The sequence below is a fragment of the Manacus candei genome, unplaced genomic scaffold (genome assembly GCF_025592945.1).
Source record: "Manacus candei isolate 608988 ecotype Guabito, Panama unplaced genomic scaffold, ASM2559294v1 h1tg000056l, whole genome shotgun sequence".
Classification (NCBI taxonomy): domain Eukaryota; kingdom Metazoa; phylum Chordata; class Aves; order Passeriformes; family Pipridae; genus Manacus; species Manacus candei.
The window spans coordinates 8,731,544-8,746,793 of NW_026138104.1; the positions used below are offsets into that span (position 1 = coordinate 8,731,544).

General features: G+C 39.8%; 1 protein-coding gene across 1 annotated transcript in view; it reads right to left on the reverse strand.

Moving 5' to 3' along the window:
* Window positions 1-510: 510 nt before the first annotated feature.
* MKX (mohawk homeobox) overlaps window positions 511-15,250 on the reverse strand; it is a 48,932-nt gene continuing 34,192 nt past the window's right edge. Inside the window, exons 5-6 of the mRNA XM_051802488.1 lie at window positions 3,235-3,268; window positions 511-3,126 (exon numbers count right to left, since the gene is read on the reverse strand). Of these exons, the coding sequence (XP_051658448.1) occupies window positions 2,940-3,126; window positions 3,235-3,268 (221 nt within the window). The 3' untranslated portion in view covers window positions 511-2,939. The remainder of the gene's footprint in view (window positions 3,127-3,234; window positions 3,269-15,250) is intronic.

Genomic DNA, 15,250 nt, shown 5'->3' on the forward strand with positions numbered 1-15,250 from the left:
TTTAAGTTAGGAGACCACTTGCACTGGGTTTCTACTATGACCACTGAGCTTCTGGATGGGTTGATTGCATCTCCTTCTCCACAGAGGTTCCACATCCGAGTATCCACACAGGGTAATGTAGGCAAATGTAGTCTGTACTCTCACAAAAACCTAAATGGCCAAAGTCTTTCCCAACTGATGGACCTTCTGCAGTGACTCAGGTCAGTGATTAGATAGGGCTTCCCTCTGCACTCCTCCAGTGTGGAGGATTTATGAGCATCATGCCATGTTGTCATTAGCAGTCACTACCCTAACCTTGCTGCCGTCGTTTTCATCAGGGATGCACTAAACCACTTCACAAAACTGCGTACACAAGGTGTGTTAATCAGAAAACTAATATTTCTGTTTCGTCTTTGTCTATCATGTGCCTGTATCTCAGTATAGAGAAACCCTGACTATTACAGGAATCCAGAAATGCAAATGCCTAAGGACAGATAAATGAATATTTAATTCAAAACAGCAAGATGTTGTTTGCAGTTATTTATTTTACTAAAATGGTTACATATGTTGAAACAAAGAAGAGCAATAGTAATAATGTTTGTTTTTCCAATATCATAAATAATTACTGAGTTTTCATTAGCTGTTGGCTCAGCACTGATCATGACTTTTGTTATTTAAAAAAAGACACACATAATTCATTAGAATTTGTGTTTTCAGAAAACTCTAAAGCAGCAGTAGAAAAAAATAAATTAAAGGAAACGGTAACAAGAAATTAGGCCAAGTATTTCTTAAATTTAAAACCCACTTGATGTGTTATACAGTTATTCTTGTGCTTTGATCATTTGAAAAAAGAACCACTAACAAGTTGTTTATACAATGGCTTGTCTTCTCCAGTTTACTTCAGAGAAGTCCCCAAAAGTACCTTTTTACACGACAAATGTTGTTGTCGTTTATACAGAAAAAAACACTGAATATTTCTAACAGAAAAGTTTGTCAAAACCATGAATTTATTGTCACAAAATATTTAATACCAGAATAACTTATAATAGTATGAACAAAAGTGAAGTATTAACTCTCTGCTATTAGTTATAAACTCACATTATTATGTCAAAATCCAGTAAAGTATCAAAAATTAATATCATGGAATCTTAGACACATAATGATGCAAGTCAGTAAAACATATACTTCAACTGTTCATACAGTCACAACATACATTTCTTGCTTGGCACTTTAAGTCAATGCAAATCAGCAATTTAGAAAACAAAGTAAAAATATATATGTACAAAATATTTTCATATCAAATAATTTTCATTGTACACTAAATAAACCCAACAATGTTATGTTACATCAGGAAGTTTCCTAAGAAGTCACACCAAGGCTGATATTTGCAATGTATCTCCACTATTTTAGTGCAACTGAAACAGCCTCTACTTGGAAGTTAGTTTCATCATTAGCACAGTCCTGCTTCCATTGAAGTGGGAGTTCTGCCATTAAACTCAGCAGGAGTAGAACTAAAGTCTCATCTTGTTCATTGATGGCTCACCAAAAAGAGAAACAAGGAAAGGGATAACTAGGAAAAAACCTGACAGGATACCCACAGGAAAAAATCCAAATCCTAGCAACAATCAGCTCTTTTCCAGTTTTCTATAACCGATTCAGTATAAATTGGTTTTGGCTTTGCCACTGTTTATTCAAGCACTGTAAACCTCATTAGACTATTGTTATATGCTTTAAGAATAACCTGTACAACTCCAAATAAAATTTAAAAATAAACCTGGTTTTATGCTAGTTATTACACTCAATAGCAGTCAACTTTAGAGACATGACATTTAACACATGGTTTAGTATCTTCTTAAAATGTTTCTGCCTTAAACGCTGAGATTTTTCAACATTTCAGTTCCCACTGTGATTCTACCTTGGGCGTTGATAGTTTATATTACAGATTTTTCTCACTGAAATATGAAATGTCAATCAACTGTCCTCATTTATGCAGTACATACAAAATAAAAACGTTTAAACCACATTAAAGAAATATGTTCCACCATGGAAACATTTTCTAATTCCATTGCAAATAATAAATGGCACTATAGATTTGGTTTTGTACAAGAAGAAAAAAATCAATTTTACTTCTATCAAAATTTCAGTAAGCCACTAGTAAAGCTTTAAAATTATAGAAATTTGACTTGAATTTATAGCTAGTCTGGCTAACACCTTCTCAACTAGAAATCTTTAATGAGCAACACAGTTGGGTGCATAAGTTCAAAAGAATCTGAACAATTAACTTATTTCCTAAATTTTTGTGTTCTAGAGTATTGCACTTTTCAAAGGAATGATTTTGGTATTTTAATATACTGCATATACAGGTAAGAAACATGCATAACAACCTCATTGTCACTTTGACAAAACATACTGTACAATTTTTATAACACTGTTGATTAAAAAAAGAGAGAATGATGTAACAATTTCATTAAGACTCATCAATTTGTACAAGTCAAATAAGCACAACTCTCCAGGGCCTTCAGCAGTAATGTGTTTAGCCCTCGGCTGCTTAAGCCCACTTGGAATAATATACAAAGTTTAAGCATTATGGCATTGTCATTTTGAGGCATAACACTGTTGTACTATGCCCACGTTATAGCTTATTTTTTCAAAGCAAGGCACTTACTGTAATAGCAATGCAAACATCTTATGCGCACTTTGATTAACATAAAATAAGTTAATGTTTTGATAAAAACAGTTTTTTTTATAATTTACATGCCTTTTATAGAAGCAATTGAACACTTCATTTAATACAATGGAAACGTCTGAGTCAGAAGGGACCTTAATTTTTTTAACTGACCATCCTATAAAAGGGGACCTATTTTCCACATTTGCCTCATATCTGTGAATCTGATTTTGCTGAAAACCAATCTTGTGAGGAAAATGTCCATTTGACATAAAAAAGAAAAAGGACCCATCTCTCAAAACTGCTGAACTAATGGCACTTTAACAGTCTTTACTTCTGATATATGTGATGATTTCTGAATGATGCAGCTGGTAGTTCCCTGCAGTTTATCCTTCCCCTGGGCAAGGTTCGTTAGGGCCATAGCTGCGTTGATCTCCTTCCAGTATGTTTCATCTTTGCTGGTTCCTTTTCTGTTAGCTGCACTAGATTCAAGCAATAACAAATATTTACACATACAGCTTACATAGCTACATGATATCAGGAAAACCATAAGAACAGCAATCATTTTGGAAAACTGTGAAGTCCCTTACCTTTCACACTTATTTGGTCCATTCTCCAGATTTTCTGAAAACAGGAAAAAAAAGTCTATTTTATTTTAATAGTTTTAAAAAAAAGAATGTTCAGGGAACAGGCATATTGAAAAAGGACCCAAGATTTATTAAAAAACTGATACCAGATTTAAAATAAAATTTTGCTTTGACACATAAAAAGGACAATGGTCTAGTAACCAAGGTGGTAGTGGATCAAGGGTTGGACTTGATGATCTCGGAGGTCCTTTCCAACCCGGCTGATTCTGTGATTCTATGACAAGCTTCATGCAAGCATCTGCCTGGGGAAAGCTACACTGAGCTTGGAGCAGGGCATATGCCAACCAAAAATGCTGTGGAGAGGTTCCCAAGACATGACTTTACAAAAACAGGCTTTTGTGAAGCAGAACATCACTAAACCTCACTGTGAACCAGAACTGCACTGGTAGAACTGGTACTGAACCTTGTCCAGCATATCCCACACAGACTGTGTCGAGAAAAAAGTTATCTTGGCAATAGTGAGAATAAAGCTGGTCTTGAAGGTTCACCTACATTTTGCAGGGTGATAAAGCAGTTTTTAAAAACATAAATCCCAGGGACATAAGGAATTGCAAAATCTAAAAATAAAAATCAGCTTCACTGCCCTTCAGTGAATGCCTTCTTGTATGCACTAAAAATAGGACTCTCACCCATGCACACATGATGTGTGTGGGTTTTAATGTGCCCCTCGCCCAGGCTGCGCCTCAGTCCCAGAGGCAGCCTGAGAAGGATACAAGTAACAAGCACACCTTGGTGTGTTAACCCGTGAAGGTTAACAGCCTTCAGACGAAATTGCATCACAGGCACAAGCTACATTTTCTCATCAAGAGTAACATTTGTTCATTCATTAAATCCTCACATCGCAGAGAAGCCAGAAATATTTAGCAGGCAGAAATGCCTAAGCTTTATTCAGTAGGTTTGCTATCCTGACACAGAAATACATTATAGAGGAACAAGAAGCTGATGCCCAACTGCAATATGCAGGAAAACAAGTCAAACGAAAGGAACAGCAACAGCATGAGCACTCACGGCTACAAGACCCCAAAAGCCTCTAAATACAGCATAAATCTCATAAAGTAATGCACATCTTTATGAGATCAGATTCCCAGCTACAAATCAACATTACTGTTAGATTTCCATTAGATTATTAATTAAAAGTTGATCTTGTCCTTAAACAGAGCTTCCAGTGGAATAGGTGCCAAAGCACATGGCATCCCTTGGTCACCTTCCACTTATGAGCAACCTTGCCCACCACAGCCAGCAGTCCCATTGTCTTATACAGCCAATAACTCAGCCCAGCCACACTGCCCAGCACATGCAGGTGACCACTGGAGACCGCAGTCTCACCAAAGAAATGCAGGGAGGCCACCTGTAATTTCAGAGGTCAGCTGTTTGCCAAGCTGTTTGGCTTAGCAGGCTTCCATGCTTTTGCAAAACAGCTTTATAAAAAAAATGTTCACAGGTGACCAAAGTTTAAGTTTTGTTTAAAAGCACACACCTTAAATCAGTATCTCTTAAGCATTCCTAGATCAATGCTTGAATGGGATTCAAAAAGGGGAAGTCGAATCTATGCAGAGGACAACAAACAAAGGAAAAAAGAAACCTTTCATCCAGGAAGAGGTACTGAATGACACCAAAAGTCTTCTTCTTAACACTGTACTTGGCTACAAAGAATTTTTCAGCCCTGCTTCATTGTTTTTTAATTAGAGACAATTTTCAAGGAAAGGTTTGGACTGAATAGGTCAGTAGGCATAGAAATGGAAATGACATGTAATAGAGAACATCACTGCCAGAGCAAACCTAGATATAAATATACCTCTCTCCAGCATCTGACAGTTTCTTTCACTGTTGGAAAATATTTCCTATGAACAAAAAAATTGCTTGTACAAACTTCTGAGGAAAGTAGGTGTGAATGGTGACACACATTCCAATTCCAGCATTTATTTGAAGGAGTATTTGCAAATATTTTTTACTGGTGTTTAGCCAGCTCTCAATGAAAGCTGCCTGCCTATGGTATATAAAAGCAGTAGAAAAACTAAAAAATAAAATCCAGGAGGAAAGAGCTGCCCATTCTTTAACTTTGCTGAAGATGTTTCCTGAATGACAAGTCTTTTCTTATTCCGTTCAGATTTTACGTTTTTTCAAATAAATAACTTATATCAAAGAAACTCAAAACTGACTTACAATAAAACCATCATTGATAATTTGCAAAGCTCTTGCTAATAACTGCTGTAAAAGCATATTAGTACAATGAAGTCTGAAAATCCATCATTTCGAAGCACAGGTCCCCTTTTTCTTGCCAAAAATTCTTTTCTGTTATACCAAACCTGTGACAGCATACCCCAGTTTGCACTACCATAGCATGCAAGCAGCTCACATCTGTCTGAGAGACAAAAACCATTCCTTATGCGCTCCTTGACATCTTGCCAGCCAAACCAACTTGATCCAACTCAAAGCAAAAGTGGGGTTCACCTCACATGCCATGAAACTGCCATCTAAGTCATGCATCTTTACCCAGGCTACTTGTCCAGGCTCCATTCATAAACAACAGAGATGTCCCATAAGAAGTGGTTTCAGTCTATTTATCTAACACCGCAGTCCAACATCCCTGAATGCTGCTGCAAAGCCAGATCACTAAGCAAGACCTCTTCTGTGGCCACTCCTCACACATTTTCCCTTTGGATAGTATTATCATTCATGTGAATATGCTATGAACTGGGTGAGAGAGGACCACATCTCTCCTTTGGATATTTAGTACATCCATAACCCATATCTGTATTTGTATATAGATATTTAGTACACTGGTAGTATAACTACAGCCTTAATGGTTTAGCTCAGCCTGGAAGAAAGGCAGTCTGGTCATGTCTGGCTCTCCATCCACCAGAGAAAGAATATAGATGACAAAATTTTATCAAATTTATAACAATAACAAAAAAAGTGAATCTTACCTAACATTCCCAACATTTTGCTTTTTGTTCACATTTTGTAATCTATCTGGTCTACCCTCAACTACTAATTAAAGCTTTTGATAATTAAAGCTTCTGATATTTGACGTATCTGCACAAGAATTGCAAAGTATATTTCAACTGTAAAAGCAACACTTCGGTGAGATTGTTTCATGACAATAATCAAAGAACAACATTCTCAAAATGGAAAGTGTTCAGTTTCTTGACCATCACACAACATGCTCCTAGATTTCTTCTCTGAAGCAATGAGGAAATGGCGCTGGGGCTGGGTAACTTCTCTGGAAATGGTGACAGAAGGAATGGAAAAATGATGCAGCATACTGAATCTCACTGAGCAGCCTCCACTAAGGACTCACCCCAGAGGAAGTGCTGATGGGCACTTAACTCATGAGCCCTCTCTCAGTACACCAGAAGCAGGACTTCATAGGAGGTACCAAGCATGCACCACAGCTGTCACATGCCACCAAGCGCTCATACGCCTTAGGTGGCAGCCATCTCTGCTCTCTTCTGAAGGAGTGTCACCATCTCACTTGGATCAAGGCAGGCTGTCACACAAAACCCTACACACTTGTCAAGCTTAGATCAGTGTGTCAAATGGCTCCAGGGAAGGCCAATGCTGATGAATTATTGTATTCCACACTGTTCTCAAGACTTATTCGAAAGGGTAAACAATGGCATTTATGCTACTACATACATACATAAATACAACTCAACAGCATAAAACTGGCCAGCACAAATAACCTTCCTGAACAAACTAAGTTGTGTTCAATAGCATATTTATTAACTGAAACCCAAAAGAAGCTGCTGCTGAAGGTGTTTTGTTTTGTCTCAGAAAGGATTATGCTTCTTGTCAAAGGACGTTTATAGGCTTTCAGCATATACTGAGATCCTACAGTAAATCTACTTAATATTAAACATCAGAAATATCTTTTTGTAACAAGTTCAGAAATCACTTAAAACAGCGATCACTTGCTCTATAACCAGAAAGTTTTAAACACTGTGAAAATGGAAACTCAATCGTTTATAATTAGGGATTGTCATTTATACCTCACTTTCTGGTGCTTCATTCTGCTCCCAGTTACAGGCATCCATAGAATCTGCTTTTGCCCAGCCAGGAATGTCTCATTCTGCTCTCAACATCTGCCCAAAGAAACCAGCTAGGTGGGATATTTGTTCCCTCTTGTTTATAATAGGAAGTCACTATAAATCACTTACCAATGGAATCCTGTATACCTTTCCATTAGTATGAGTTTTCAGTATACAGTTTACTGTAGGATGCAGTGCCAAGAGTGTATATACCAGACAATACCAGCTTTGTGATACAGCATGGTATTTTTCAGGAGTCACGTAATTATTAATAATATAAATGGCTTTTTTTTTCATCATGAAATTTCATCATAAATAGGCACTGGCTGACACTGACAACTCTCTTGCAAGGTAGCCTGCATCCCATTTTAGTAGAGATGGAAATGAGCCTCAGAAGTCTAAAGACAACATGCCTAGGCAATATTTTGACCTTTTCAAAATCATTTAAGAACACAATTTTCCAGGATTTCTCTTATATTTAAAATATAATTTTCTTTTGTTCTTCTTCTATCAGAAAGGTCTACCCAAAGGAAGTAAACTCCAGGGTTCTTGCAGGCAAACCATCCTTAAACTGCACAGTGGCATCACTTACCTCCAAATTACTATGTACAAAGGTACTCTGGCTACATGGTGTTTGTGGCACATTCAAATACTTCAGAACAATTCAGATCCTTACAGTTCGCCACATCCAAACTAATAACTTTCATATACTTGGACGACTTCAGAGGTGTGCTAAATAATGTTAATTACAGTTACATTTTATTCTTTGGATATAGGAATTCTGGCCTAAGAATATCACGTGCGCGGTGACGAAGTGACTTTACCTAAAGGCCCTGCCAGGAACAGCAAAGATAAGACTGACCACTTATGTAGGACCAAGAAGCATCCACATTGCTCCCCCTCTTGCTGTTATATCCAGCTCAAGCTGAACTGCAACAACTGGCTTAAACACTGCTTTATGTTATCAGATAACATTGACAAAGCAAAGATGGCTTGAAACCAACAGGGGAAAGAATGTGTGAATGAGGGAATGAGACAGAGAGAAAAGGGTACAGAACATTATGTAGCAGGGGAAAAATGGACATGGAAGGCAAGATACAGCACGTCAGTCTCACATGACCGTTATATTTCTTGAAGCTACCTAAACATGTACAGATTCCTGATGAATTACACACCTTCTATTCTAGCTCCAAACAGAGGAAAAATATAAAAAAGAACTGCTGGCCTCAAACGGTGAACACTATAAAATATTTGTGGGTTCAATAAAAGGTCCTGTATAACTTATCTTCATTTTAAAATTGGCAACGTTATTCAGTTGTTACTCTTGCTGCTTCTCCTGAACTTTCTATTGTTGGTTTTGGAGACTCTGGTTTAACATGTGTTGACCAGCATTTTCAAAACAAGCAAGCAGAGGAAAAAGAGGGAGGAACAGGAAATAAACTGGGGCAGTTGAAAGAAAAATGAAGTTTACACGTGTGAGTAAATTAGTGGTGAGCTGAGGTATTTCTGGAGGTCACATACTCACACACGCACACCTTGATTCCAGAAGTTTCAGATCTCTGTGTCACCAAGAAAAAAAATCAGGTTAATTGGAGTTCCTGTATTCTTCTGCATTGCCACAGCTCCTTTGCCCACAAAGGATCCCAAAGTAAACCACGAACAACACCACTAACTTGCACTCATATCTGGGGAGGGGAGGTGGCTTAGCCCAGGTTGCTCAGCAATGCAAGAGAGGGGAAATTGTAGCCCAAAGCACCAGGCCAGGCTCTTCTCTCTTATAAGAAATGTCATTTAATCTTGGTGCAAACACTGTAGCATCTTTAGAAAAACAAGAAAACCTCAACTTCTCTCACTTGAATTGGAGGAAGCAGGAGTTGGCCACCCCATGATTACACTTGTAGGCTCCTATTCTGAGCCTGTTATAATCAGACAAATGAATTTCTAAACATGCTCAGCCAGCGACCCACACTACCACAGGCCTTCTACACACAGACAGGACTCATCCCATCCAGCACTGAAACTCTTAAACCCTTTTCCCTTTGCACCATCCTACCAGGTTTCCTCAGGGACAATAGATCTATTAAGGATGAATTATGGAGAAGTGTAGACAGGAAAGCTCATGCTGGAAGAGACTGCAAACAGAGTCTCCTAGAGAAATATTCCCCAATGTCGCCCCGGTGGCAGACCTCCTGCAGACCACGGGCCACCTCTACGTGGGATCCATTCAGTGTTGTCCCTTGTAAGGCCACTCCTGCCCAAACTAGGTGCCAGACTGGGAAGGTCTGTGTGAAACTGCCCAGTTGGGGCTGGCAGTGCTCATGCAGCAGAGCCTTTTGGCAGAGGGATGAAAGTCCCTCTTGGAGTTTCAGGTGACCTGTGGCTGCAGACACAGCGAGGCAGTGTGACCTGGGAGAGCACATGATACCAATCACAGCTGGTCTGCTCTCAGGGGCCTACTGGATTTCTACTGACAAAGATTTATTACTATATCCTTTAGTTGGGTGGGAGGAGGAATGCTGTCAGAAACTTGCAGGAATGAGCTCTGGGCCCAGGCTCTAGAGAAAGCTTCTTTTCAGCAAAACTTTATTTTACCACTGCTCTCTCTTTCTTCCAGGAGGAGGTTATAGAGCAGCTTGTAATGAAGTCACCCCCACAACCCCGTTACCTCACTCCTTTGGCTTCACAGTGACAGCAAGTATAACAACTGACTTGTCATCAGCTGTTATGTCCTTTCAGATGAACAAACTGCATAATGACAATTTATGTTCACAGTGACAGTTGGAGTGAATATTTTTCCCTGTTCACCCAGTGTTTTTTTTTAGGAACAGCTATAGTTCTGGTCTGGCATCTTCTCCTAAGGCCCATAGGTTGGGTCTTGCCAATGTTAGAAATAGCCCTTTGCCATCGTGCCCTAGGACCAAGCCTTTTCTGTGAAAATCTTTCATTGAAATTTGCTTCTTGTACCAAAATTTCAGATATAAGCTTTAACTGTGAAGGACTGCTACTACTCAAGATTTTTTCCTGAATACCTGGGAACCCAAAGATTTTTTACACTGTGCAGCCTAGAGCCTGCTGCAGTGGGAGTAGGCATCTAGTTACATTTTAATACATGTGATTTTTATAAAATGAGTATACATGCCCACAGAGACTGCGATAGGTGTATTTTATAAATCATAAAAGAGAACTGAGTTTGCAAGTCTATATTAATATTTGCATTAATAAGTGCACTGAAAGCTCCACATAATAATAAGCATGGTGCAAATGGTCTTACAGTCTTAGACTATGCACATGAATGTAAGAATTTATGAGCTAGCAAACTAGATAAAAACCTAGCGTAAATCACTTTATTGTTCAGGCTGTCACGGCTGGCTCTAAATTTCCCATGACCAGTGACAGCGTGTTCTCCTTGGTGTGGTGCAGGGCACTGTGTGAGACTTGTTTTCTTAGCCAGATCTTAGCAGAGCTTAAAATGGGAGCTAGGGCTGTGGAGTGTTGAGGCGAGCTGTTAACAAACTGACGGTTATGTGGTATTATTTTCTTTTCAAGTTTGCTGCAAAGCTGACTGAAATCAAATCTTTTCTCATTGAGTTGGCATGTAATTAGTAGTGTAATGTTGTCAGATTCCTTGGTGATAGTCTCCCACATGCATTTCACAACGCATAAACAAACATCTGACCTAGGCTTCTTTTTTTGTGTGTGTCATTTAGGAAGGGATTTACAGCATGTGCTGTGCTGACTGACCGGATAAAGTCGTCCACTCTCCTGTTGCAAATCATTAGGGGTTAACTGTGAAAACCACGTTTGGCAGAAGGTAAGCAGGAGGGTGAAATAAAGAAAAGAGGAGAAAGGGGAAGGGAAAGAGAAAAAAGAAATAAAGGAAAGAGTATGGGAGATGTGACAAAAATGAGAAAATGGTAAATGAAGATTCATCGGGAAAAAGAAGAGTAAGGAATATGAAGGGAGAAGACATACCACCATGTCAATTTTCTTTAGTTTTAATACAAAAAATATCTCCTTTCCCACCCAGGAAACTTGCTGTTGTGCAGGCAGGCATGTTCAGGCTTTCACTCTGGATCTAAAGAGTTTAATTGGGAGCTCTTAAAGCCTAAAATAAGGTTTTAAAAATAAAAAGCTGAAGTAAAATGCAGCCAGGATAAGCACTATTACACTCCAGCACGATTGTTTTTCATTTAAAAAGTGGGGTGAAAGGGAGGGTTTCAAAGCCATATTTCAACCCTAGGCTGACACTACAGCAGTAAAATCTGATTTTGTTATGCTAGTTGGCTGTGGGTTTGGGAGCAGACCCTACATATGCGGTGTAACATTATGATATGAATGCCTGCACACAGGATATTTTCAGAAGCCATTTGCAGAATTTGGAGAAATGTGCCCCCCATTCCTGCGGCCTCACTTGCAGGAGCCAGCTCCTCTCCTGTCCCTGGGAGCCAAGGAGGCTCAGACATGGCATATGCTGCACAAAGGCAATTTAAATTACAAGGTGCGGTATTTTCAGGCAAGTGGAGGAACTTCTAAGTCAATGCCAGAACCAATTTCCACGGTGTGTTGAGCCAGCAGCATGGAGTAAAGAATGGGTAAGTCTGTCAGAAAGAGAAAATTCACAGCTTCTTTCACTCGCCTGTAAGATAAAGAACTGACTGACAAATATGATCTCTTTAAACACAGCTACTTCCACCCACTGCATGGGGTAGTCAGATGTTCACAATACTTACCACAGAATCATAGAATATCCTGAGTTGGAAGGTACCCACAAGGATCATCAAAGTCCAACTCCTGGCCCTGCACAGGACAGCCAAAGAATCACACCATGTGTCTAGAGTGTTGTCCAAATGCTTTCTGAACTCTGTTAGGCTTGGTCCTGTGACCACTTCCCTATGCCCAAACACCATCTGGGTGAAGAACCTTTTCCTAATATCTAACCTAAACCTCCCCTGACACATGTGCAAATACTAAACCCCAGTGATGTCCCTAACTGATGTCCCAAACTTAATGTACTCTGTGAGATGATAAGCATAAAAATTCAAGAAGCTTGTAAGAAAAGTGTATCAGCAGGGCTTCAACAATCAAACAGCCATAAAAATGGCTGTAAGCTACAAAAGAGCCTCACAGTAACCCAGACAACTTTTGTACAACAAATCCTGCAAATCCGGGGATTACATATAAAATTTTAAAAATTATTTATATCTCTAAGAAGATACAGATATTTTCAAATATATACATACCTGAATCTGCTTGTACATTATGTGTGCATAAAAACAGGAAAGATTAAGCAATTTGCCTTCACACTAAATATACCATGAGATAAAGCAGCAGAATCACATGTGGTATTTTCTGTGGTCATTGCTTCCCAATGGCACAGGACAGAACTGTGCCAGGGCCAAACCCACAGCAGTAGATGAGACCTTTCCCCACACAACCTCAGTGCCATGGCACAGCAGCTCCGAGGCTGTTGCAGGAAGAGAACATAAGAAAAGACTGTCAGATGGATATGGTACCACCAAGTAAATCATGTTAGTGACTGACAGTCTCTCTGCTTGTGCTACAGGTTTGTGTGGGGCTCAATTAGTTGTTCTAACTGAGCTTTTCACAGGTGCCACAGTACATTCCCTGGTCTCTAGACTCCGACTGGAGAGCCTGGGTTCTCAACTTCAGCAGTGCTGAGAACTCACAGGTGTAAGTAAGGTCAACAAGTGTTGCTTTGCGTGTACATAAAGCCATGAAATCATGAGCATCCACAAGGTCTTATGTATCTAACATTACTTCAAATTTTAATTGTTTGGTGCCTAGATTCCCCATTTGTGAAATCCTACAGATGTCTTATGAAAACACCTTTATTAAAGTTTGCAAAGGACCACGTGGAATGTATCAAATGGCACTGAACAGCATATCACGAAATTAATCATCCTGTCCTCAGAGGTGCTCAGCTGCATTCACATTACTGCTTTGGTGGTACAGAAGCAGCAACTCAATGAGCATATGAGCTGGGTTTTGAGGCATCTTTCAAACCAGGCCAACTCATATATGTCAGAAAAGTATTTCTTTCCTCATCTAGCTCAAAATGCGAAGGGAATCCCTTTATTCAGCATCCTGAGAAATTACTGCAACCTACACAGAAAGCTGTAGTCACACACCTCCCTGACCATATAGAGAATAACCAGCAGAAATAAACAGTGCTGATTGAGTTGCAGAGGAAAGAGCTGCCTGTGGATTATTCTTATCTCCAATTGCACAAAAGCAATTTTAGTGTTTGATTGCATTATTTTTGAATCAACTGTTTAGTTCTGTTTCCTTTGCTTTCTCTTGTGAAGCTATTGCAGTCTTCATGCTCCTACTCACTACAACTTGCACTATTATTATTTCCATTACAGGATTTCTTCCCAAACCTAAATATTCCCAGACATCTTCTAAACAGGCCCTCAGAGATTCTAGTAAGTATGGGAGGTATCTCAAGAAGGGCTGTGTTTTCAGTTTTCCTATTCACTGAGCAAATGAGAGGCCGTGTAGCAAAGCAGGCAAAAAGGGAAAGGCTCTTGGAACAGAAGAACAGCATGCTCAGAGTTATTCAGGAAGACCTGCCTATTTGCCAAGGGCTTTTGAAGAAGCAGGAACATCTCCTTCTACTCCAAACATCATCTTGTGTTTAAAACACTTTGAGTCCTAGTGCAGTGCGATTCTAGTAACTGCAGGAGAATCATACTTAGAAGAGCTTAAGGCCTATCCTGGCTACTGTTTCACATGAGAGATTGCTGCAGTGTAATAGTTCAGCCAGACTGAGCTTGAATCCTCAAGGAGCAGCAAAACCTTAACACTGCAGATGCTCACAAATTGAAAGTTGCAAGCAAATTTCACACCAGAGTCTTTGCCTAAGACAGATGCGGTTCCTGCACTCTGCAGGAGCACGTGTGTGAGGTCCTGAAACAGTAGTAGGCCGGTACTTAACATTGCAAAGGCCTTGAATGTGAACCGCTTTGTGGAAGAAGATGGAATTGCTCCTCTGGCAAAACATATGAAACTGTCTGTGATAACGGGAATGAGAGCAAGGATGACTGAACAAATATTTGCACTGAATGCCTTGTCAGGACAGGGGAATTGCTACTGATATGATCTTTACTTTAAACGTTACTGTTTCTGACAGTCTTACAGACTTCGCAGATGTTTATTGGCCACTATATCATTCTTCAAGAATGTTGGCTCTTTTCCAAAACCTGAAGAGTCTGAATGTGAAGGGGTTTGTTATTCAACACACATTGCTGCTTTTGGAGACAGCGATTTTCAAGAAACCAGCAGGGAAGCGTTGTCAACTGATAACAGCACAGGGGCTGGATTCAGACTTCTCAGCACTCAGGGCCTCAGCCATTAAGGCAGGCTCGAGTAAATGTGCACCACGTAGCAGAGGATGTGTATCCACGTGGCAGAGAACGCTGCCTGAGCCGTGACAGCAACGCTGCGCCACATTAATGGACCTATATCATAGCAAAGATTGGTGCAGAGAGACAGGGCTTACTAGCTCATCCTCACCTTGATACACTGCCTGCAATTCTTGGTATAGCACAATTGCATGAATTTTAGAGCCTCTGTGAAACTCACTCCATGATGCTGCAGAAATTAGTTCTGTTCCATTCGGCTCCTCTAACCGCAGGACACACTGCATAACAATGAGGCTCATTCATACCCCTTTGCCATTCATCTCAGGAAGAGCAGCTCCAAAAGACGCAATTGCTGAGCTGTAGAGGACCCTAAGCCACAATATTTCAAGACAAACAGATTTGCTTTCAAATAGAGAGTTTTTGAACCATGGGCAATATGCCCAGACTGTTTCTCTGAGTGAAGATGCCGATTCTCTGAGATCACTGCAAACAGCTCTCACGTGAAAAAGCTACCATGGCCCCTGCAAGCTGTACATAAATAGA